This window comes from Arvicola amphibius, chromosome 7, assembly GCF_903992535.2.
Source record: "Arvicola amphibius chromosome 7, mArvAmp1.2, whole genome shotgun sequence".
Lineage (NCBI taxonomy): Eukaryota > Metazoa > Chordata > Mammalia > Rodentia > Cricetidae > Arvicola > Arvicola amphibius.
Window position 1 is genome coordinate 38942796 of NC_052053.1, and position 24359 is coordinate 38967154.

A 24359-nucleotide genomic window follows, 5' to 3' on the forward strand; every position below is an offset into this window, starting at 1 on the left:
GGAAGTCAGTGTGTGGGAGAGACTTCATGGTCCATAAAATGAGGCTATAATACAGGTTTGTAATAATACAAAGCAAAATACTATAGCAAATATATAGAAAGAAATCGGATGTAGCTGTAGAACAGAGACAAGTATATATTTGGTTGAGCTCTTTGTGATAGCAACATTTCACTAGGAGCAAATTGCCAACTGGCAGCTTATAGGGCTGGAGTAGTGGTGGTCTAAACCCTATGTGCTGGTTAGAGAAGGCACCCAAAAGAGCAGTAGCCCATGCACAGGTCCCAAAGGAGCAGACCCAGCCACACAGAGAAGCTTTAGTCTCTCAAAAATACAGATTCTTTTCTGTCTAATTCTCAGAGTATTTCAGAGGTCACGAGGAATGAATGGTGGTTACATTTGAAATTCACTTTCCTGTAAATAATGCTAATAATCCTTACACTTTCACCTAGGCAGTCCTAAGTCAACATTTTCTCCCATCACTGAACACTAATTGCATTGAACAATATTCTTCTGCTCACATCATCCAACAAATTTGATCAAATGCACACTAAGCAGGTATAATTACATTAAAATAACCAATATATTAAAACCGGGCATTTTTCAAGATAAACTATAAAATCTTCTGTCTCCTCATCTTTTATAGTGCTAAAAATAAAATCCAAGGGCCAGCACATAGTGTCCAAATGCTCTACCATTGAGGTACATGCTCAGCCCTTGGTTTTTTAAGTTGAAGTGTTTTTTTTTTTTTTTTTTTTTTTTTTTTTTTTTTGGTTTTTCGAGACAGGATCTCCCTGTGGTTTCTAGAGCCTGTCCTGGAACTAGCTCTTGTAGACCAGGCTGGCCTCGAACTTGCCTGCCTCTGCCTCCCGAGTGCTGGGATTAAAGGCATGCACCACCACCACCCGGCTTAAGTTGAAGTTTTTAAATGTAGCCCAGGCTAACTAACCTTGAATTCATCATCCTCCAGCTTCCTCTTCTTAAGTACTACAACTTACAGGGATGAGCTGGTATATGTTGTCTAAACAGAATTCTAAACAGAAATGGCAAAGGTGATGTTCCTGACTGTTCTGTTTGAACAGTTCCCTCCTCATCCAGAGCTCACGCTTTTGAGTTTCATTGAGGAATGCGATAGCAGTAATTAGCAGGAACCCTTATACTGTGGGGGAAATCTCTGATTCAAGTGCTAGATAAATAATTCGGCAGAAGACACTGATAAGTTCCTCTTTAGGGCACTGTTTGCCATGAAATTAAATTTCTTTGGGGTCACTGTGTGACATCACCTGCAAGCTAATAACACATGGTGCAAAGGAGGACTGAGAAGAAAAACATTGTGTTGTCTCCGTTTGAGTCCATTGATCTGAAGTGCTAACTCTGTCAATTTTATTATGTCTCAAAGGAATAAAATATTGTTCTCATCTGAAATCAGTTAACTTTCCCTGGAAGGAAAAGGAAATACTTTCCACCAGATCAGAAGGGATAGTGAATTCAAGCATTTCCTAGTCCTAATCTTTCAATAACTATGTAGAAAATTCTCAAGTCAATGACTACAGCAGGTCCTTTAGCTTCACAGCGATAGTGAGGGCCACAGACACATGCCCCTGCCATCACAATGGTCATTCACCCACTATATGAATTAGCCTGAGACTTTTTTTTAAAATTTTCTTTCTAATAAGAGCAACCAAAGCTTTGCAAGATCCTAGGGAGAGACTGATGGGAGAGACTGTAGTAACAAGAACATGAAGTTAAAGACAGTGGCTTGCATAAATTTAATATGTTATGATTATGGCTACGTTGGAATTAAATGGAGATAAATCACTTAATGGTGTTTTCATTTAAAATCATGAGAGAGTGAAATCCAATAGAAAGAGAAGGAAGTGAGAAGAGAAAAGCAAAGGGTAAGAATAGGAGGATAAAGAAGGAAGAAAACTAAGTAAATTGACAAAGGAGAAAGGAGAGAAGATGAAAGGGAAGGACAATGGAAAGCAAGAGCCCTTGTGAAGCTTCTCCTAAAACAGAAGGGGAAAACACTGGGCAGTAACAACTGAAGCAGAATGGAGATATGTAAGGGGAAATTGTCAATCTCCTTCACATCTTAGCCTTCTTCATCAATTAAACCAAAGCCCACACCTTGGGCATATGCTCCTGCATTGTTTTCTGTTCCTTAAAAAAAAAAAGACACAGTTATAGAAAATCAATTAAGACCTTCATTGAATTCAAGGTATTAAAAAAAAAAACAAATAAAAACACGTTTTTTTTTTTTTTCTAATACGTATGGAAGAAGAAATCTGTCAATAAATGGTTCTCTGTTTATTGTGTGGAAATTCAGATTCTATGCAGTCTCTTACTGTCTGGAAGTATCATCAGTATAGATCTTTTCCCCCCATTCTCTGATAGAAAGGCATAGTGAGTGAGATAATACCACTCAAGACAAATTTCTGTTTTGAAGGAAAAAGAAAAAAAATGAAAATGAAACCTTAAAAGTAATTTGTATACAGTACTGAAAGGCATGGGGTCTGGGGAGGAGCAGAGAAGTGAATCACTTCTGTGTTCTTGAGCTCTGACCTGACCAATAAGAAAGGGTAAGAATTCCTTAGGACTGTGTTACTTCAGCTTGTGTCTTTTGACCACAGTGAGCAGTTTTGCATATTCCTTTCTATTACAGCTCTGAGTACAGGCATTGAAGAAGCTGTGTATCAATTGATACAGTTGCACGAGGAGTCCATATAAAGTATTAGGCTAGCTACCTGTCTTAGGCAATATTCCTGTATTCTCACTTCACATGGAGAGTTCACTTAGAATGTTAGACGAAAAGGATAATTATGAACCCGGATTAGAACCTAGGGACCCTGTATGCCTACAAGCTTCTCTTGGCATTACAGGAAAGAAAAGTTTTCTTATTTGGCAAAAAATGGTAGAATGTTTTTTTATATTTATTTCTTTTAAAGCAATCTTTTCTCATTTTATATATCAATCCCAGTTCCGGCACCCTCCCCTCCTCCCAGTCCCCAACCTTCCCAGCACCCCACCTCCATCCACTCCTCAAAAAGAGTAAGGCTTCTCATGGGGAGTTAGTATAATTCCTTTCTATAAGGGAGTTGGATGAAATTGAATTCAATAACATTTTTAAAGCACATGATTGGAAAATTCTTAAAATAATGAGCTAAATTCATTTGTGGAAATTTTTAAAGAAAGTTCATTATTTTAGCAGCCAATTTCACTGAAAGGCAAAGTGTACATAACTTCAAAGCAGAGAGGGAGCTAGTTTTACAAAGCTTCATCTAAAAATTCACTAAAATATTATATCCTGAAAGAGAGAGAGAGAAAGAGAGAGGGAGGGAAGCTGGGCTGCGGTTGTACATGCAATTCCAGCACTCAGGAGGTGGATGCAGGTGTATTTCTGTGAGTTAGAGGCCCCTGGTCTACAAGAATGATGTCCAGTAGGTCCAGCAAGAGCTGTTACACCGAGAAACCCTGTCTCAAAAAACAAACAAACAAAAACAACCAACAAACAAAAAAAATGCATCTTGAAAAAAAAACCGTGCCTTTGAAAGATTGTGGAAGGGAATATGTAGGAGAGTTTGGCAGGGGGAATGGAAAAGGGAGAAATATAATTAAATTAAAAAATCAAAACCTAAAAATGAAAAACATAAACGATAACACTTATATTTTAACAGATATTGCATGTGACAGTCCTCAAAAATTCTGTGAATTTATTCTTTGTGTATAAACTGATCTTTACAGCCAGAACCTGCCAGGCTGACCAGTTCTCTTGTGGAAATGGGCGCTGCATTCCCAGAGCATGGCTGTGTGACAGAGAGGATGACTGTGGGGACCAGACAGATGAAGCGGCATCCTGCGGTAAGTTGAGAATGCTTGTGCTTTAGTAGAGATGTGGCAGATACAGTGTACTGGTGCTATATTTCCTTACAGCTATTTTTATATGAATAAGATTCAAGGAGGCAAATATGTTATTCATTGCAGCTCTTTGAACATGACTTTCAATGCCTGCTTCAGAATAGATCTCGTTCAGAATAGGTAGTTACAATAGCCTCAGTTAATAGGTCTCATTCAGAATAGTTACAATAGCCTCAGTTGAAACACGTGGATCCAGACATTGCAGATTGTGTTAAGAGGTAGCTATTAGAAGGCCAAGCAGACACTCTTTTGTTAATCTTGAAACTATTATGATTTAACTTGCAAAACAAAATTGTGTTTTGATTGACATTTGCAGCAAACGACGAGAGTATGTTTCTGGTTAGAATGCCTATGACACATTCTGGGAGTAGTGAATCATCTAAACTGAGATTAAGTAGTAAATAACAATTGTGAATTTCTGTAAATTCATAAAATTCTGACTGCCAAAATATTGTGTTGATGGTATCCTTCTCAGTCACATATCACTAGATTTCCAATTTTCAAAAAGATTTCCTTTTGACAAAGGATTTGTTGTTGACAAAGTTGCAAATGCAATTATTTTCTTTTGTACATGTAGATCTGTGTAAATTCCTTCCCAGCGGTGAGAAGTGCAGAGACTGCTGAAGGTGTAAATCACAAACAATCCAACACCAGTTTGGAATTATGATTAATAGAATGGTTATTTATTTAAAGGGGAAAAACTTACAGATCACTGTCCCAGACAACAGCCCTCTGCACAAATCAGGAAGTGAGCCTAGTCGCCAGAACCAGGGGGCCAGAAGCCAGAAAGCGAGCAGAGGGCAGTTGCTACTTTTTTAAAGAAGGAGAGACCACGCCTCAATGGGCTGGTATCTCAGCAGCTATTGGCTGAAGGAGCAGATGGACTAGTTTTATGGTTTATTTTATTTTTTTTTATATTTAAAAATTTCCATCTCCTTCCCTCCTCCTCCCCCCTCCCTCCGCTCCTACTCCCCCTTCCCTCCCCTCCTTCTCCCCCTTCCCTCCCCTTCCCTCCACCCATACCTCCCCTCCCTCCCTCTCAAGGCCAAGGAGCCATCAGGGTTCCCCACTCTATGCTAAGTCCAAGGTCCTCCCAACTCCCCCCAGGTCCAGGAAGGTGATCGACCAAGCTGAGAAAAACTAGTCATTCTGGAATTGCATTGATTTGGGTATGAGGCATGAGTAGCTAAGAAGATACAAGCAAAGTCATATTCTCATGCACATCTTGATTAAGGGCACACATCCCTATTATAGGCTTTAAACAATGATGTGCTACTGCTTTAACATTCCCTACTACAAGAAGCAATCTCACTTTCTAAATGGTAAAATCGGGGAGAGACATGCAGAAGTAAGTAATATGTAATATTTCTGCTTTATCAATGCAATAAACCAAGGATTCGTTCACAACACAATCAAGTCAGTAAATTTGCTATAAAATTATGAACCTCAAGATTATTGCCTTCATTTAAATGTTTAGTTTTAAATTCATAACAATTTTGTTTAAGAAATGGCATGTATGTAAGTAACAACACTCTAATAGATTTTCTGAACATATAAAAATCTCTCAGAAGCTTCCTTCTATTGTTTTTACAATCCTCTTGCCGTGTCATTTTCTATTAGACAACCAGGAATAGAACATGTTCCTAGTAGGTTGTCAGCTTCTTACCTATTTGTCAATCCAACCCCTTCAATATCTGATAGACATCCAAATCCATAGTCATATGTATATGAATATATATGTGCATACACATATTCATCTTGTATGATTTTAATGGGTATAACATAATAAGATATCTCGATGTTTTATTAAACAACTTTAGTGTTGTTTGTCCATCCTCCCTTCAGATCCTTTTGTATTGATCTTCTACTCTTTGCCTAGTTGATATTCCATACCCCTCATAAAAGAAAATACGAATATATAAAGCATGAAATACATTGTTTTTTAATTGTTATTATTTGATAATTTAATGTATTCTGATTATGTGTTTTGACCATCATCTTTGAATCAAATATATCACTCATTCCTTCTGCACTCCTTCCCTGATCTCTCTGCCACCTTTCTTTCCCACCTGCATATGTTATTTTTTAAAATACACTGAGTCCACTTACTGGATCTGAATGTGCATGGGTGTATAATAATGACTATATTACTATATTATCAGAGCATAGGTAGACTCTAAGGGACTGTGCCCTTGAGGACAGCCCACTCTTTTTGATTTTACATCAAGAGTTGTATATAAGAAGCTGTTCAAGGAGCTTTGGGAGAAACAATCTCCCTTTGTAGGAGAAATTATTTTTCTGTGGCATAACATGGCCTTTCACTGAATTCAAAATGACAAAGACTGATTCCTAATAAGAAAAAGGAAACAACATCCAACTGGTATTACCCATGCATGTAGATTATATAGCTCCGGTTTCCAAATTTCATCAGAACTAGACTGCTTTACATTTGGTCTTGGAAGAGAGGAAATTCCCAAAGGTGTCAGCCTTTGCAGAAGACTTCATTCTGGTATTTTCACTTAAGTCTCAAGATCTACCCCTGGCATGTTGAATAACTAGTAGTTTTCATGGAAAATAATATTAAATTCAGGTTTAAAGTGTGCAAACACATATGAGTATATTTGCTACTGATAAAAATTAGTATCTACAGACAAATGAGAGGAATGTTCATTCTCACTGGAAAAGTGAGAAGGCAGGAAAAATATATAAAATGAAGGCAAAAAGAATAAGAGCTGGTGAGGAAGGATCAACGACTTAGAAGTAGAAAATGTTGAGAGAAAAAAAGGAGAATCATTAAGAAAAAAATTAGAATAATGTCTGTATGAAATTTTCATTATATACTATTTTATGTTAATAATAGATTAATTTAAAGAATAGAAAACAAATAGATAATAGATAGATGATAGATAGATAGATAGATAGATAGATAGATAGATAGATAGATAGATAGATAGATAGGTAAGGCCTCAGGATCCTGGGGAAACTATAATAATTCTATTACTGAATGCTTTGAGCATTTAAAAATGAAGATGAAGTTAAAAAATGTTCAGGAAGTAAAAATTAAAAAGGATATCCTGATTGAATATTTTAGGAGTAGAATGAAAAAAATAGATGTAGGAAATATATCAAAATCAGTCTTTCCTTTATCACATAGCATTTTTTTTATCACATATCACATAGATATTGCCCATTGCAGCAAATGATAGCTACAAATAAAAAAAAAAATATCCATACCTCATTCTAGGCAGTTCAATGAAATTCTTTTTAATACTCAAGAATAATTTTTTTAACTTGTTTTAGAGGAATGAGTCTTTATTGATGTTTGAGAATCTTTAACTTAATGGTGTCATTCTCTCAGTTGAGCAAATTTAAGATTCTTCTAGAAAACATGCTCATTAACAAGTCTTTCCAACTCCAAACAAACTAAACTTGTCTGGGAAAAGGAATGTAAGAGTGCTGTCGTCCATTCCCATGACAAACTGGCCTCTTGATATGGGAGGGCTCAGCCATATGATGCCACCCCGGACCAGGTTGTACTGGGTTGTAAAAAATCAGATTGATCCAGCTAGCTGAGGGGAGTAAGCCAGTAAATGCAGTGTCCTCTACTTTAGTTCCTACCTCCTGTTTCCTGCTTGAGCTCTTATCCTGCTTTCCCTCAGTGGTAGAATGTGACATCTGAAAGGGAAAAAAAACCAAAAAAGCAAAACAAACAAACAAAAAAGTCCTCTGTCTTCTATGAGCTGCTTTTGGTCATTGGGGTTGTCACAGAAACAGACAAGATCTCCTGAGTAAGTTGGGAACATGGGGACCTTGGGGGAGGGGTGAAGGGAGAGGGGAGAATCAGGGAAAGGAGCAGAGAAAAATGTTAAGCTCAATAAAAATCAATAAAAAAAGAAACAGAAAACTAAAGCAGAACATCATTAGAAAGATATGTTGTCTATCTTTCTGAGAATCTCTTCCATAGGGCAAATGGTCTTAGATGGAGAAAAATTACATTTTTTTTTTTTTACAAATTCCTAGTTAGTGCTAATTTTTATGCTAGTAGGCCAACAACTCTATTTTTGAAACCACTGAGTTAACAAACTTACATGTATATTTGATTTTGTTTTACATTTGCTTTATGACAATGAAGTTTATTAATTTCAAAACTAAGATGGAGCCATTTTTTGTTCATGTTTTCTTCTTATCTTGTTACAATCTTTCCATTCCCTATTCAATAGGATTTCCTGAGCCTGAGGCTTAGAATTTGTGCTGTAAACATACTAATTGTGGCCAGGAAGCCCATGATACTATTCTATTATGTTTCTCTGTAGAAGCCTCTGTCTGCTGCAAAAATAAGCTATTTTAATGAAGGGTGACATCTACAACTATCAGCAGGTTCAAGGATAAGTATTCAAAATACAGCTGGAATTTGTGCTGGAAAGTGACAATATCAGGTTTTCCTCAAGGATCTGTGACTTCTCCAGCCTTGGTAGTTGTGTAGGTTTATAGTACCAGGTATAGACTTCTACCTGCTGGCTGGGCTTGAGTCCAGTTAGGCAATTTCTGGGTATCTCCAAGATTAAGGTACCATGACTTCACTGTTGAGGAAATCTTGGGCTCACCACTGTTGTAGTTCATGGCTGGGTAGGGATATTGATTTTATCTCTCCTTTGGAGATTGCATAGAACCTTCCTTTACTATGAGGACTAGACCTAAGAGAGGAGGCTTTCAAATCACTTATTGCTCAATTCTACCAAAGCATGTATACAAAATATGTGATGTTTTCAGCAGAAAGGATGTACTTATAAATTCTCGAAGGGAGTACCTAGGGATAATAGCAATAACCTGTATTGATTTTACATTTTCTTGGACCCTGAGAACAACAAAAGAAAGGGATATTTCCAATGTTTGGTCTTTGTGGTTTTGTTAGATATTCTATATGGCTCTTAGTATGATCATTATCATTTCAAAAGGGATTATCCCATTTAACATACACTAATATGCAAATATATTACATGTAGATGTGCACACATACATGTGTAATTTTCTTCATCTAGAAAATGATTCCTGTGGTTTTTTTCAAACAACATTTGCTACTTATTTTTTTCTGTCATTTCCTCTGTATTATATTCCCTCCCTAATAATTAGTCACAGTCCCCAGTTTCTCCATTTCCTTCTGAGAAATAATAATAATAGAGCCTGGCTATTCCCTATTCTACATCTCCGACTTCCTTCTCTTCCTCATGGTACATATCTATTTTCTAGATTCTTAGGGTACTTCAGATTTTTACTCAAATATATAGATCCAGGATCTACAAATAAAAGAGAATATGTAGTGCTTGTCTCTCTGGGTCTGGGTCACTACATTCTGTGTAATATTATCTAGTTCTATCCATTTTGGTACGCAATTTATGTTTCATATTTCTTTACTATGCAATTGCTACATACTATGCAATTGTGTCTATGTACCATATAGTTATTGCCCATTCATCATGGAAGGATATTGAATTGTTTCCATTTATTTGCCATTGTGAAAAGAGGAACAATGGACTTGGCTAAGCAGGTATATTTTTATAGTAAGATATGAAGTCCTACGAGCAAATGTCAAGGAGTGGTATAGGTTGGTCATATGGTATCTTTTGGAGAATTCTTTACCCTGACTTCCATCGTGGCTACACCAGTTTGAAGTCTTACCTATAGAGAATGGGGGCATCATGTTCCTACACCCTCAACGCAATTTGTTGTCAGTTCTTTTCTTAATTTTGGCCTTTCTGACTGAAGTGAGAAAAAAGAAGGTAACTTTGCATTTCTTCTTTTGCTAAGAATCTTGGATATTTAAAATATTTTTCTAAGCTATTCTTATGTTTCATCTTGAGAATTCTATATTTAGACCTGTTTTCAATTCCTTTAATTGTATCCAATTGATTCCTCAATTCTTAATTTATTGAGTTCTCTATATGTTCTGGGTATTAATTTTCTATTGGATACAGAGGTGACAAAGATTGCCGCCTATTAAGATTAACCTTCACTTGTTTCCTTAGATGTACAGACGTACTCAAGCCTTAGGAGTTCCCATTTGTTAATCGTTGGCCTTAATCTCTGAGTAAACAGTCCCATTTAGAAAATCCTTTCTATACCTGTACTTTGTAGGTTATTCCCTATGTTTTCCATAATACTTTCATAATTTTAGGTTTCACACTGAGGTCTTTGACACATTTTGAACTAACTTTTGTTCATGGAAATAGCTATAGGTCTAATTGTATTTCCCCATACCATATTACTTCTTCCAATCCATGAGGATGGGTGATCTTTCCATTTTCTAGCATCTCCCACAGTCTCTTCAATCAGAGATTTAATTTTTTTCCATTAAAGAGGACTTCTAATGTTAATACAACTGTTTCCATGAACTATTCCTCATCAGTATTCTAGAATTTATTGATAGAAGCTTTATCCATATCTGGAATGTTGAGTTCTTCATTAATTACAATACCTAAGCACAAGCCAGGTGTGCTAGTATACACCTAGAATTGAAACATTTTGATGGAGGAGACAGGAAGATCATGAGTTCAGTGCCAGTTTGAATTATAGTGAGATCAAGTCTCTAAAATCAAAGAAAACTAATAAAGCAAAATTAATAAAGACCTGATGATATTCTTAAAGTGCCTAATATATGTGCACAAAACGCCTGGTTTTATCACATGTGGTTTTGTACCACATAAAACTGTACATGATGCAGCATGCCTGAAAAGCCAGCACTTGTTTGGTGGAGGCAAGAGGATTAACATTTAAAGTCATCCCCAAATAAATACCAAGTTGTATGTCTGCATGGACTATGTAAGACACTGAAAGTTCCAAACACAATGATAACGAATATATAAACATTATTAAATCAAGTAGATTGACTGGCATCATGGTACACCCCTTTAATTCTTTACTTGGGAGGCAGAGGCAAGGTGGATTTCAGTCAGTTTCCGATCAGCCTGGTCTATAAGTGAAGCTTAGGCAGACAGGGACAGAAAAACAGAGAGAGAAAGAGAGAGAGAAAGGAGAGAGAGAGAGAGAGAGAGAGAGAGAGAGAGAGAGAGAGAGAGAGAGAGATATTCAAACGAAGAAACTAGATTGTCCCTTTGGGTATCTGAGTACTTGCAGTATTAGTATTTCCAAGGTATTTTAATTTTATGTTGACAGTCTGATTCTCCCTTTTCCATTTATTTCAGGAGCTGTCCTGAATGTTATCCTCTCTACTTTACACCATCCCCCTTTATCAACTTAATATCTTTTTAGCTCTTCATATGAACCCATGACTCAATACAGTAAGGGTTCAACCAGGGGCCTACAGGCTGCCTGAATGTACAAGTGTTAATGCAACTCAGTACAAACATCAAAAGCTTACATAAAATATAAGGACATGATTCTGCGAATAGTTTTGACTTTATTAAGCAGTTCAAATGTGAGCCTTATATATAACAGTATCATGTTACAATGTCTAAAGTTTGGTCACAGCTGGAAATTAAACAATATATTAAACATATTTTAAGGCCTTCATCAAATCATAGAAACACATTAGTGAATTGTTTAATAAACACTCAATTATATACTTGTGTGAAAAATCCAATCTAATAATTTAAATTATGTCAATATAGTATTGATCCAACTATTCCTCCACCTAAATTTGCCATCAACTTGCATGTGTGACAGAAATATCATGGGGATATTTTTCGAAATATTGTGTGATGTGAGAGCATTCTACTTTTGGTATTTTCATGATGCATCCTTACTCAAAAATTATATCTGTAAAAAACTGAGTTCATTCAGAATGAAGAATTCTATTATTATTATTATTATTATTATTATTATTATTATTATTAATGACATAGTTTCTCTAAATACTGAAGAAAACTTATTTTAATGGTTTTTACCTAATATGCTTGTCAGTGATTTATATAAACTTCACCTCTCCATGTGACTGAAAAAAAGTGGCAGTTTCTTGAGAGCAATAGATGCTGCCCCCTCTCCAATGTGCATAACTTTGAGAAATAAGATGCTGAAAAATTCAAATGCCACCAGTCAACAGACTCCCAAAGTAGTGTTTTCTGAATTCTGTCCCACAAATTCAACAATGATATTTATGGGACCTGAAAGGCAAGGGTGAGTTTGGGGGAAGAATTTAAGCCCCAACTGGAAGAGCCTCCTGTTTGGCACAATGGGATGTAAGGGACTGGTGTCCATGATGCTATTGGTCAACTCTATTTTAGAGGAACATGGCCACGACGAGGTGACACATGTGCAACAAGCTTGGGAGTTCACATGGGCCAACCAGAGAAGCATTCTCTCATATTGTCCTGGCAAAGAAGGGTTAAGCAGAGAAGAATGAAGAGGAAGCTAAAGCAGAAACAGAACTCTCTTTGAGAATCCTGGCTTTTGGCCAGAAATAAAACATGGATTGCAGATTCCAGCCAAGGAATGGATGCAGAAACAGAGAATTGTAGCACTTTTGGTGTCTGTCCGGTGACAAAAATAAATACTGGCCATACTTTTCATTTTTAAAATTTACTTTTCATCTTCTGTTAATTATGAAATTATTGATAATACACCTTGATTTTTGAAAAAAATGTTCTATGCTGTGTTTGGGAGTTAGTATCAATAAGATGATAAACTTGTAATAGTTAGAAGTTTTTGTGTTTTATCTTTTGGATTTTTAGTTTTCTTTCTGATCCCCAATCTGACAGTAATTATCATTGTTAAAATTATGGAACTCAAAGACATCAGGAGACTATTTTTACCTATGCATCTTGAAGATGTGTATTTTGTACCCTAGGTTGCTGCCTCCTTCTCTTGTTATTTTCTTTGCTCTGTGAGTTTGTATTTAAACGTTCTCAAGATTTTATGCTTAAAAATGGTAGGCAGCCTTTTGCTAAGTTGTATTTTTGTTATCCTCATTGGGATATTATAATATTTGCATTTATTTGTTTACTTATTGTTACAACTCCCTCATTGACTAAAAAAGCCCAGTCTGCAGCATGTATGTGTGTGTGCTTGTGTGTGTGCGTGTGTGTGTGTGTGTGGTGTGGGGTGGGCACAGAGACCAGATTCTGGAAGGCAATTATGAAAAGCAACAATTTGTGCTTCAGCTTAAATGTTCTGTCTTTCCCACATTTCTTGCACAAGACCCAGCATCATGCACATTGCTTGCTGCAGTGAGCTTCCTGTACCTACCCTGCCCAAAAGGTATCTGTCCGGTGGGTTTGGGAAGAATGCCAAGTACCTGTTTTGAGGGGACGGCAACTCATGTGATTTTTAGCATGAAGAAGTCTGTGATTTCTGCATGCCCTACAAGTTTAATTTGTTAAGACATGCACACACACACACACACACACACACACACACACACACACACACACACACAAGTCAGCACAACCATAATGGCTTATCTCTACAAAGACTGATGATTGTTCTTAGTTGGATGATCGTGGTAAACCAGCAGGCTTCTGCCAGCACTCTCACGCTGAAATTGCCTTTTCCATCTTGAGAGGCCACAGGGTCAGCAGTCTTTATCGTATATCCTGAAGACTTTAATATGTATTCAAGCTTTGAGGAACACTTTCCCGACAGCTATTTTTGAGCTCCCCTTCCTGGTGTTTCTTACACAAACAAGAAGTGTAGGCTAGAAATGACCTAGCCAAGCATGCCCTTGAGAGCAAAACGTCAATGACTGGGGAATGTCTCCAAGGTTAGGGTACTTGTTTGTAGAGGAAAGGGTTTACCCACCCCTTTCATCTTTCAGTCTAGCATGAAGGAAAGGCAGGACAGGAGCTCAGTCAGAACCTCGATCAAGAAGCTGAGGCAGAAGCCGTGGACCAGCGCTGTTTACTCGCCTGCTCCTCCTGACTGGCTTAACCAGCCTTTTTTTTTTTTTTACAACCCAGGAACATCTATATGACCAGGAGTGCACTGCTCATAGTGAACTGGTCCTTCCCATATGAAGAAAATATCCTAAAATCTTTACTACAGGACTCTTGTTGGAGGTACTCTCTCAATTAAGATTCCATTTCCAAATTTCCCTTGTGTCAAATTTACAAAAACAAGAGCCACAACAAGCAAAACAGCACGTACACTTACGTAAATATATCCCTTGATTTTCATTTTTCTTAATGCTAAATTTATTAGTTTAAACATCCCCACATTGAGGCCCTGTATTGATCAAGGAAACTGCAGTTTTGTCTTTGGAGGCAACATCTTGAAAACAGACTCTGTTCATATTTAGCTTAGATGTACCCAGGATGATAGTAATTTCGTGCAATGTAGTTTGTCACTCATGCCAAATTCTTTCTTTTGTGCATGTCTTGATATATTGCTTTTCATCAAAACAATATTTTCACGTGGATTTATTAAGTTAGTACTTGTGTGGCTTAGTGTGGTGGTCAAACAATGACTTCCAGGACTTTGTCTTCTTTGCCATCAGATGGTCAGCCTGCGTACCTTCATCTCCCTTCCCTTTTTAGGATGGATCTCTCTATGGAGCCCTGACCTGGAGCCCCCCATGGTGATATCCCTGGTGGGACTGAGCTCACTATGTAGACCAGGCTGAAGTTAAACTCAAAGATATCTCCCTGCCTTTGACCCTAGACTGTTGGAATTAAAGGTGTGTACCACCACACCTACTTTGTTTTTTTTTTTTATTGATTTTATTGAGCTATACATTTTTCTCTACTCCCCATCCTGACTCTCCCCTCCCCAACAACCCTCACCCATGGTCCCCGTGCTCCAGATTTACTCAGGAGATCTTGTCTTTTTCTACTTCCCATAGATCAGATCTATATATGTCTCTCATAGTGTCCTCATTGTTGTCTAGATTCTCTGGGATTGTGGTTTGTAGGCTGGATTTTTTGTTTTATATCCAAAAGCCACTTATGAGTGAGTATATATAATAATTGTCTTTCTGGGTCTGGGTTACCTCACTCAGTATGATGTTTTCTTGCTCCATCCATTTGCCTGCAAATTTCAAGATGTCATTATTTTTTTCTGCTGTGTAGTACTCTATTGTGTAAATGTACCACGTTTTCCTTATCTATTCTTCTGTAGAGGGCCATTTTGGTTGTTTCCAGGTCATGGCTATGACAAATAATGCTACTATGAACATAGCTGAGCACATGTCCTTGTGATATGATTGAGTATCTTTTAGGTATATACCCAAAAGCGGTATTGCTACGTCTTAAAGAAAGTTACTCCTTAATTTTCTGTAAAAATCGCCATACTGATATCCAAAGGGGCTGTACTAGCTTGCACTCCCACCAGCAATGCAGAAGTGTTCCCTTTACCCCACATCCTCTCCAGCATAAGTTATCATCATTGGTTTTAATCTTGGTCACTCTTGTAGGTGTAAGATGGAATCTCAGAGTTGTTTTGATTTGCATTTCTCTGATAGCTAAAGAATTTGAGCATTTCTTCAAGTGTCTTTCAGACATTTTAGATTCCTCTGTTGAGAATTCTCTGTTTAGGTTGATATTCTATTTTGTTTCTATTGTGTAGAACAATTTGAGGAGTATTGGTATTAGTTCTTCTTTGAAAATCTTGTAGAATTCTGAGCAGAAACCATCTGGTTCTGGACTTTTTTTGTTTGGCAGATTTTCATGACTGTTTCTATTTCTTTAGCAGTTATCAGTCTATTTAATTTGCTTTCCTGGTCTTGATTTAATTTTGGTAAGCGATATTTATCCAGAAAATTGTCCATTTCCTTTAAATTTTCCAATTTTGGGATAAACCCATGTATCTTATTGGATACCATGGCTTTAAAACAAAAAGAAGCAAACTCACCTAAGAGAACCAGATGTCAGGGAATAATCAAATTGAGAGCTGAAATCAACAAAATAGAAAAAGAAAGCAATACAAAGAATCAATGAGACAAAGAGTTTGTCCTTAGAGAAAATCAGCAAAATAGACAAAATAGACAAATGTCAAATGCCATACCTACTTTGAAACACAATACTTTTTAGAGGTCAGTTTGCCTTTAAATGATTCCCAAGTATTGCCACTTTTGCATCAGCTGAGCAGCATTCGCTAACCCCCCATTTTCTTCCCTCATTAAAGATGTCAGCCACACTTAAGTACAAAACAAAATGTTCTTCCCCCTTCACATTCTCAGAGCTTGTACTCCGAATTTTGGCGTTCTGTATAACAGACAAGCTGTACAAATTTGACTCACTAGTTCTTGCTCATTTCATGGATGAAAATTTTCCAAAGTTTGAGCATATATGAAAGCAGAGAAATTAAAACTCTCCTCTAAAGTATGAGGCAGAAAGGAGGTCAAGATCTGGCTCCTCGTAATTGCCCTGCAAAGCTTCATGGGCACATGTGATCTCCTCCCCAGAATTACTTTCCTGGGGTGTAAGCTGAAATTATATTTAGTCTAACACTAACCCTGGAGAAGGTGAAAAAACATAGGTTCTGCCCTAAGATGTTTCGAGAAAGACCTAAGGGGACTCTCAGTAAGTAGAAAATGCACATCTGCCTGATGTGATCAATTGTGAACAGAAAGAGGGAAGTCATTATACCTCACTCATTTCACTATTAAAATGACAGCTACCCTTAGATCTCAGGCAAGTTCTCATGTTGCTCTTTTCAATTTTTAAAATAAAAATTATAAAAATTAAAATAATAGATAAAAATAGATTAACTACTGTTGATTAAGTTTTAAAAACTATGCACTTCACTTCTACCTCACTAGGATATATATATATATATATATATATATATATACATATAGTATATATATACATATACATATATATACATATATATATATAATCTAAAAGTTTTAAAATTTCCAAATAAACTACAAGCATAGAGCATGATATATACATTTATATAAGGTAACATTAAATTGTCATAGTAATGTAAAACTGATCCTATCTAGGTATTTCAAAAAGCAATGATAAAATTATATTAATAAATTAAGAAAGGGCTTGTGTAGAACACTGAACACTTGGAGCAGACATTTCAATTTTCATGGAACTGAAAAAGTTAATTAGTATTACATTGATTAATAATCAGCTTGATAAATTTATTTCAAAATATTTGTACAAGCAAGAATACATGTCAATCATTTATAAATTTCTTCTACCCAGATAAAGATGTTATTTATCTTATTTAACAGCCATATGAGATAAAGTCTGTAATTATTCTTTTGGGACCTTTATTGTGATTTATTCCTTCACTGGAAAATAATAGTTTTATGAAATTCCTTCATGAATCTAAGAAATACATGCATGCTTATTTGGTATGCAAAAATTTCTGCTGATGGGAAGGCAGACTGATGAATAGCTGCACAGGTATTCACCTTGATATATTTTACCTATTTCATCAAGATTTTATGCATTCTTATTTGTATTTTGCTATCGTTAGGATAATTTTGAAAAAAAAATTCTTTGAAATATATTTACTTTTTATGTAAAGAAAAATAATAAAAAGTAACCAGAGCTGAAGGAATCCCTAGTGGATAGGATCACTTGCTGGCCAACCATGAAGACGAGATATAGTGTCCCAACATCTTTGACCTCACATATCTGAAACCCCAGAACTGTGGAGGGTGGAGATTGCAAGATCACTGGGACTCGGTGGCTGCCTGCCCTGCTGCAGGGTCAGTGACAAACCCTTTTTAAGGAGTAAGACAGAGGAATGGAGCAGAGCATGTGAATATCTTCTCTGGCATTCAGACATGCTCACACAGGTACACAAACACTGAGTGCAGTCTCTCTCTCCCTCTCTCTTAAACACACACATATACTCACTCATTCACAAGCCTAACTTGTTCTCATGAGAACTGAACAGGCAATAGCATGCACTTCCAACATTAACTCCAGTATCTAGGGAAATTGTCACACCTCTTTTGATGGTTAGTTACTAGCACTACTCTTTCTTTTGATTCCATTACTAGGTTAATATCTGCAGTAATCTTTTTTTAAGTCACTTAAAATGACCTCTTCAAGTCCCAGCCAGACTCCAGTGTGCATGCTTAGTGAAGTGGTACCTTCCTTATCCCAGTGTTTGGGAAGAGCTGAGTAGATGGCCCCAAATTCCAGGCCAGTCTGGGTTACACAGTAACTTCTAAACCACCATGGGCTCAAGAGAGACTGTATTTCAAGGAACACAACAAACAAACAAATGAGCGAATACCTTACATACCTAAGTCTTCCTGATAGTGACCAACACCTGGAGTGCCATGCCCCTCAGTAGCATTGCTCCAAAATATATTTCCATTAAAAAAAAATCTTCACTTTAACTGGATGTTACTTTTACTCCTTTCGCTCTTCAACTGGATCTTGGGAGCTCAGTCCAGTGGAAGAATTGAGTAAGAGCAAGGAATTCAAGGTCATCCACTGAGACAGTTTGCTTGAGCTAATGGGAGCTCACCAACTCCAACTGGACTGGGAGTGAACGAGCAAGAGAACAAACAAGCCTCTCTGAAGGGGATTGACAGCTGGGGCAGACTGAGGGGTCCACTGATTATGAAACTGGGATGTGTCTACTGCATATACCGGCTTCGTGGGATCCTGTTCTCTTTGGATATAAACCTTGTTCAGCCTAGATGTAGTAGGGAGGGCCTTGTACTTTCCACAGGGCAGGGCGCATGGCACTTCCTTAGGGTTGGAGGGGTGGGAGGGAGGGTGTGTGAAGGGAGAGAGGTCTGGGAGGAGGAAAGGGAGTGGGAATTTGGATTGGTATTTTTTAAGTAATAATAAAAAGGAAAGAAAAAAATCTTCACAGTGATTGAGTTGATGGTATATCTATGGATAATGTTGAAGCAATATATGTCTATTGTTTCATATGTCAGTAGTTACAGATCGGATGCAGTGCAGGTTTCAAGCTCTCACTGATGTTGTCTGTCTTTTTTAAAAATTAAACTTTACAAATAAGGACTAGTGCTGTGATTTATAAATGTTCACTAGTTGTCATGAGCATGGCATCCGGCCTGATGGGAGTCAATACTACTGTCTTCGTCTAGATTCAACCCCTAAAATATTACAAATTTATTTTCTTTTTATAAGATTTTATTGTTTTTAATTATGTCTGTGTATGTGTATCTGCATGTGGGTACATGTGAATGCAGTTCCCAAAGAGACCAGAGACATTGGGTTACTTTGGAGCTGAAGTTACAGGAAGGTGTGAGCCATTTGACATGATTCTTGGAGCCAAGTCTTCACAAGAGAAGCCCAAGCTCTTAACCACTGAGCCATTTTTCCAGCTTCCATGGAAACATTTTTCTTAGTAGACCAGCTCCAATCTTTCTATAGCACAATTGTAAGCATTAATTTGAAGGCAGGTTTGGACAGGATGAGGATACAAAACAGTTCATTGTAAACTTTTATGTTGTTTTTACACGTGAGAGGGACGTTCTAGAACTAGAATAGATAAGACTGGGGCCACTGAATCCATGTACAAAGCTGAAGATGAAGGTCCAGTAAGTAAGTGTATGGGGTTCAGGGTTCAGTCCCTAATGCACCTCAAATCAAACAGGAGCAGAATCCATGTTATAATCATAACCACATCTGGGTTCAGACCCACACTGTGAATAAAGCTGCTGTTCTGTAATCTGTCCTATTTCTAAGTACTGTACTTTCACTCTGCCTACTTTTCCCTCAGAATAAGAACACTGTTCCTAGGCTGGCCTTGAACTTGAAACTTCCCTACATTGGTTGCAAAGTAAATGGTATTTCAAGAACGTGCAGCCTTGCCTAGCTTGCCTGCTTTCCTTGTTCATGAAAAGAAAGGGAAATGCCTGCCTAGTGTAAGCAGAATGGTGGTGACCTGAGCCTTCCAAGAAACCATCGCACACAGATCCAGGAGACAATTCTCATTCCCTTTGCTCTGAAAAGTTCCTATGTACTCGAAAGTCCCTTTTTCTCAAAAAGTCCCAAATTTCAAACTAGCAGCAATGACACTGATAACAAAGAATTCTGGGTAACAGATTCCTTCTGCCTACACACAGTTACAATAAATTATTGGTGTGTTGGGATTAGAATGAGAAAAAAGATGATGCAATGTTACACAGCATATCAATTTTCCATGTTATCTAATTTCAATGGATATTATCATACAATAAAAATTTCCATTCTTGTTCTCTTGAAGAATGTGATGATATTCTTCACACACACACACACACAAACACACACACACATACACAAATATACACACACTAGAGAAGAAAATTTCCAGAAATATAGCCTTATAGCACATGACAAAATTAATTTACTTGTGATAATCAATCCATGTTTATTTTTACTTTAATATGAATGTATATGAGGTAATAATCATTTACCTGCCATATTTTATTGAATATCTTAACCTCTACTAAAACTAATTTCTTCAATCACTTCTTAGGATGACAAATATGACTATGTTGTTTACTAGCTTTAGGGTTGAATTAAGCATAGATTTGCTTTAATACCAATTATTCATGCTGCCAGGAAGAGCAGCCACTTTTAGATATGATCTCATTCTTAAGGTTTGAAAATGTTTACTTCACTAAAATGTGAATTAACAATAATAATAGTAATAAATATTGATAATAGTAGTAATAACAGCACACAAACAGTCCCTATGGTTTCAGTTTTCATGTTCCTAGTTCTGTGGCATCAATATTCACTCATGTGGACAGGATGCTCTCAACAAAGCCACGCACACTGATTCTTGAAGTCTTTACATTTCGCAGTAAATAAATACAATGTTATACATTTATTTTCTATTCCATCTATTTATTTATGACTTCAGAAACATAATTATAGTTTCCCCAAACTCCTACAACTAAAACGTTTTCCAAGATTTTGAGGAATTTTGTTTTCTTAAATGAGGACAAAACTCTCTGTTATCGTTAGCACATCTATTCCAATACAACTTCCCTCTAACGCTTTCTTCTTACATTCAGTGTCAGGCTACTTCTTGATTTTCCTGTGATATTTTGCTCATTCCTTTACCTTTGCTTAACTCTCCACTTGCTTTGGGAAAGGGAGTTAATGAATTTCTAAAACCTTAACAACCCTTTACTTCTGGTTTAATGCTTTGAAATTCTTGCATGTCAAATCCAGTTCATGAGTTGGTTCTTGCTATTCCTGTCTTTCTGCTGTGTTTTATCTGTTAGCTGATTATTTTTCTTCCTGAATATTAATTAATACTAACATACACTTAGAAAGTGCATTGAAAGCATTTCAATATGATTTTTTCTCTATTTTTCTCTTTCAGGGTTTTGGATCTTTAGTTCTCGGCCACGATGCTTTATCTCTTTCATTTCTGTTTACTCTTCACTATGTAGATATGATAATCTCTTTAGATTTTACAGTTTAGTCAATCTCCTTTTTAAAGTCTATTCTTTCAACATCTGTTTCATGTATGCAATTAAATATTATCATATCAACTCCCCATTTCCCTCTTCTTATTATCCCATATTATCCTATATGACTCCATTCCAAATTCAGGTATTATTCTTTGTTTAAATGTTTCAGACTACCCCATTGCCTCTCCATTTGAGTATTTCTGTTTTTCCTACTATTTTCAGTATGAAAGAAGAGAGATAGAAACCGAGGGTAAATAGAATAGGCACAGAAGGGGGCATGAAGTGGATTAACTAAAACTAAGGGTATATGGAAAAATCTTAAGAACACCCAACAGCAAACTAATTTCAAAATATAATCTAATCCTTCAGTATACTAGTATGTAATTTGGCTCATTATTTTAACTTGTAATTCTAAGAGTAATTTTTAATTTCAAATGTTCTAATTGTTTTCTTTTAATGTTTGATTTTTTTTTTTTTTTTTTTTGGTTTTCTTGGTTTTTGATTTTTTGAGACAGAGTGTCTTTGGAGCCTGTCCTGGAAATCACACCATAGACAAGGGTAGCCTCAAACTCACAGAAATCACTCTGCATCTGCCTCCCACATACTAGGATTAAAGTTGTATGCCACCAACACCCGGTTGCCTTTATTTCTTAGAGTATTTTTGTCTTGACCACTTAAATAAATTTTGCTTGAAGTTCTTACATTATTCATCTGATTTCAAGACTGCAGTAATCTTTACAGACATAGTTAATGCCTAAATATCTGAAGATCTTGTCAGGCTACTCCTGTTTTGATAAATCTGTAAACATTACTGATCAAATATTTCATTCCCCTTTTTATACTTTTATAAAAGTTATGTTTTTAATTTTGAATTTTGAGAACATTTATAGTTTGGATATTATTTTTCTACATCTGGGATCTTTCTGTGTGGCTGTATAGTCATATATTCCATGAGCACTTTGATATATTTTATTAAAAGTCTTAGATTAACTTTTACCTTAGTTTTTCATATGGGACTGTTTCAACTTGTAAAGTAGGTTTGTGAAATAAGTGACATGTCACTAATTTCCAGAAGAGACCATTTTCTTCACCCACAGTCTAGGTTTCTCAGCTGACAATGTTTATACTATGAGACAATACTAATTGACCATAGGTAGGGTTAGACCGTCAACATACTATGGTCATGCTGTAGAATTAAGTACTGTGTCCTATTAAATATTGACATTAATATTTAAACTTCTCCATTTATTGGCAACATATACTTTTATATATACAGGCACCAAGGAATGCATACTTCACTCATTACTTTTTTTAGGACCTTTTCCATCTATCTTCTACTTTTTATTCTTTTAAAAACATATTAAAGTATTTGCTATTTGTATTCTCCATGGCTGTTTTATTGTTAGAGAAATTTGCTGTTTTTCCTGAACTTTTGTTCATTTTCTCCTCACTCACTCCTGTGTACTTCCTTTTACTTCTAGGGTTCTGCCATATAAATACCGATTGATCCAAAAGTTCTCCCAAACCTACTCCATCCCATCTGTGAAAAACCTCCTCTTGAAATTCGTTCAGTTTCTCCAAGTATTAATGCATTTTCACTTCAGGTTTTTCAGAGATCTGAGTCCTTTCTGATGTAGAACATCCCAATGCCTTCCCTCCCAGTCACCTGCTTTAGCATGGATATTTTAATCACATTAGCTTTATGTGGCTTCCTTCAGAAGAATGTTAAAACTGCCCAAAGTGATTCTCAATGTTTCCATGTTTTGCAGGAAGACAGATTGTCTTTTGCTTTTGATAGGCACATTAGGACAGATGTTCTCTAACTTGAAACTGTCTTAACCACAAGTCTGTGTAATATGCCCGGCCTGCAGATCAACCACAATGTAGAACAGAGCTCCTGAAATTCACGCAGGACGCCTGTTAGCCTACAGCTGAACAGAATCATCTAAAGCTTACCTTCTGATGAACTGCTTTGTATCATCTATGTCTGCTTAAATACTTGTATCCAAAAAGCCCTCTGGCAGCCCAAAGGCAGTGTCTGCTTCTCCCTTCCTGACTGTCACTGGCCAGCACTTTCTGTACTGATGGGGAATGCTTCCGAACCCTGTATAACATGGAAAAATCACAGTCAAGAGTATTATCTGCAATGCTTTATGTGATCAAGCATTTGATAGTTTTGAAAGTCATGTGTTTAATCACTTTCCAAATATTTTTCCAACTAGATTTCCTGAGGCTGGGAAAAGAGTATGAGGCTAGGGTATTCATTCATTCATCCATACATTCATCCATCCATCCATTCATTCATTCATCCATCCATTCATTCATTCTCCACAATCTATTTCTATAAACTACCACTCTACATATAATAAAGTTCTAAATAAAAATCATAAATGAGAAGACTTTTGCAATATTTTCCATTTACTGTACACACTAATAAACAAGAGCCAGGCTCTCAACCCAGGATTATCTCTCTATAAAGTTTATAGTCATTTAGGAAAGAGTCACACCTGTGTCCTGACCACTCTCCCCAACCCCCAAAAGAAGAAAGACAGAAAGTAAAAAGAAAAGTAGAAAAGTAGCAAGAAACATAAAATGTTGCAATATATTTATCCTACAATGTGTTTATATAATTGCATCTTTTAAAATCTGATCTATGGAATAAATCAAATTAAAAGTCTATTCTGTGGTAACTATGTTTACTCCAAATAGTTAAGCATGTGAATAACTTTAAAATGCATCTATTGTTGGCTACTACTAGAAAAATGACTGTCACATACATACTAACTATTCTCATTATACTTAGGTCATTTATTTAATCTACATTAAACAGTACCAGAATTGCTCTCCATCACTAGATAATTTTATAAACATAAATATACAATTAACCACAGACATTAGACTAACTAGACAGACTTCTGAGATAACAAGCCCAATGTCAAAATGAAGTAAAAGCAATACAAATAAGTAATCTGTTCTTTGGGATACAAAGATAGCTGTGATATCTAAAAAGTGTCTATCAGTAAATACAGAACAGCATGGGTAACTTGAAGAAGTGCCATTTTAATTTTCACATCAAGAGATGACTACATACATTACAGCAGGTAAAAATCAGATTTCAAACAGAAGACAGAATGAA

The 24359-nt window shown here is 36.4% G+C and overlaps 1 protein-coding gene across 1 annotated transcript in view; it reads left to right on the forward strand.

Moving 5' to 3' along the window:
• Positions 1 to 24359, forward strand: part of Lrp1b (LDL receptor related protein 1B) — a 1542993-nt gene that overhangs the window by 843003 nt on the left and 675631 nt on the right. The window contains exon 18 of the mRNA XM_042055373.1: positions 3742 to 3858. Within this exon, the coding sequence (XP_041911307.1) occupies positions 3742 to 3858 (117 nt within the window). The remainder of the gene's footprint in view (positions 1 to 3741; positions 3859 to 24359) is intronic.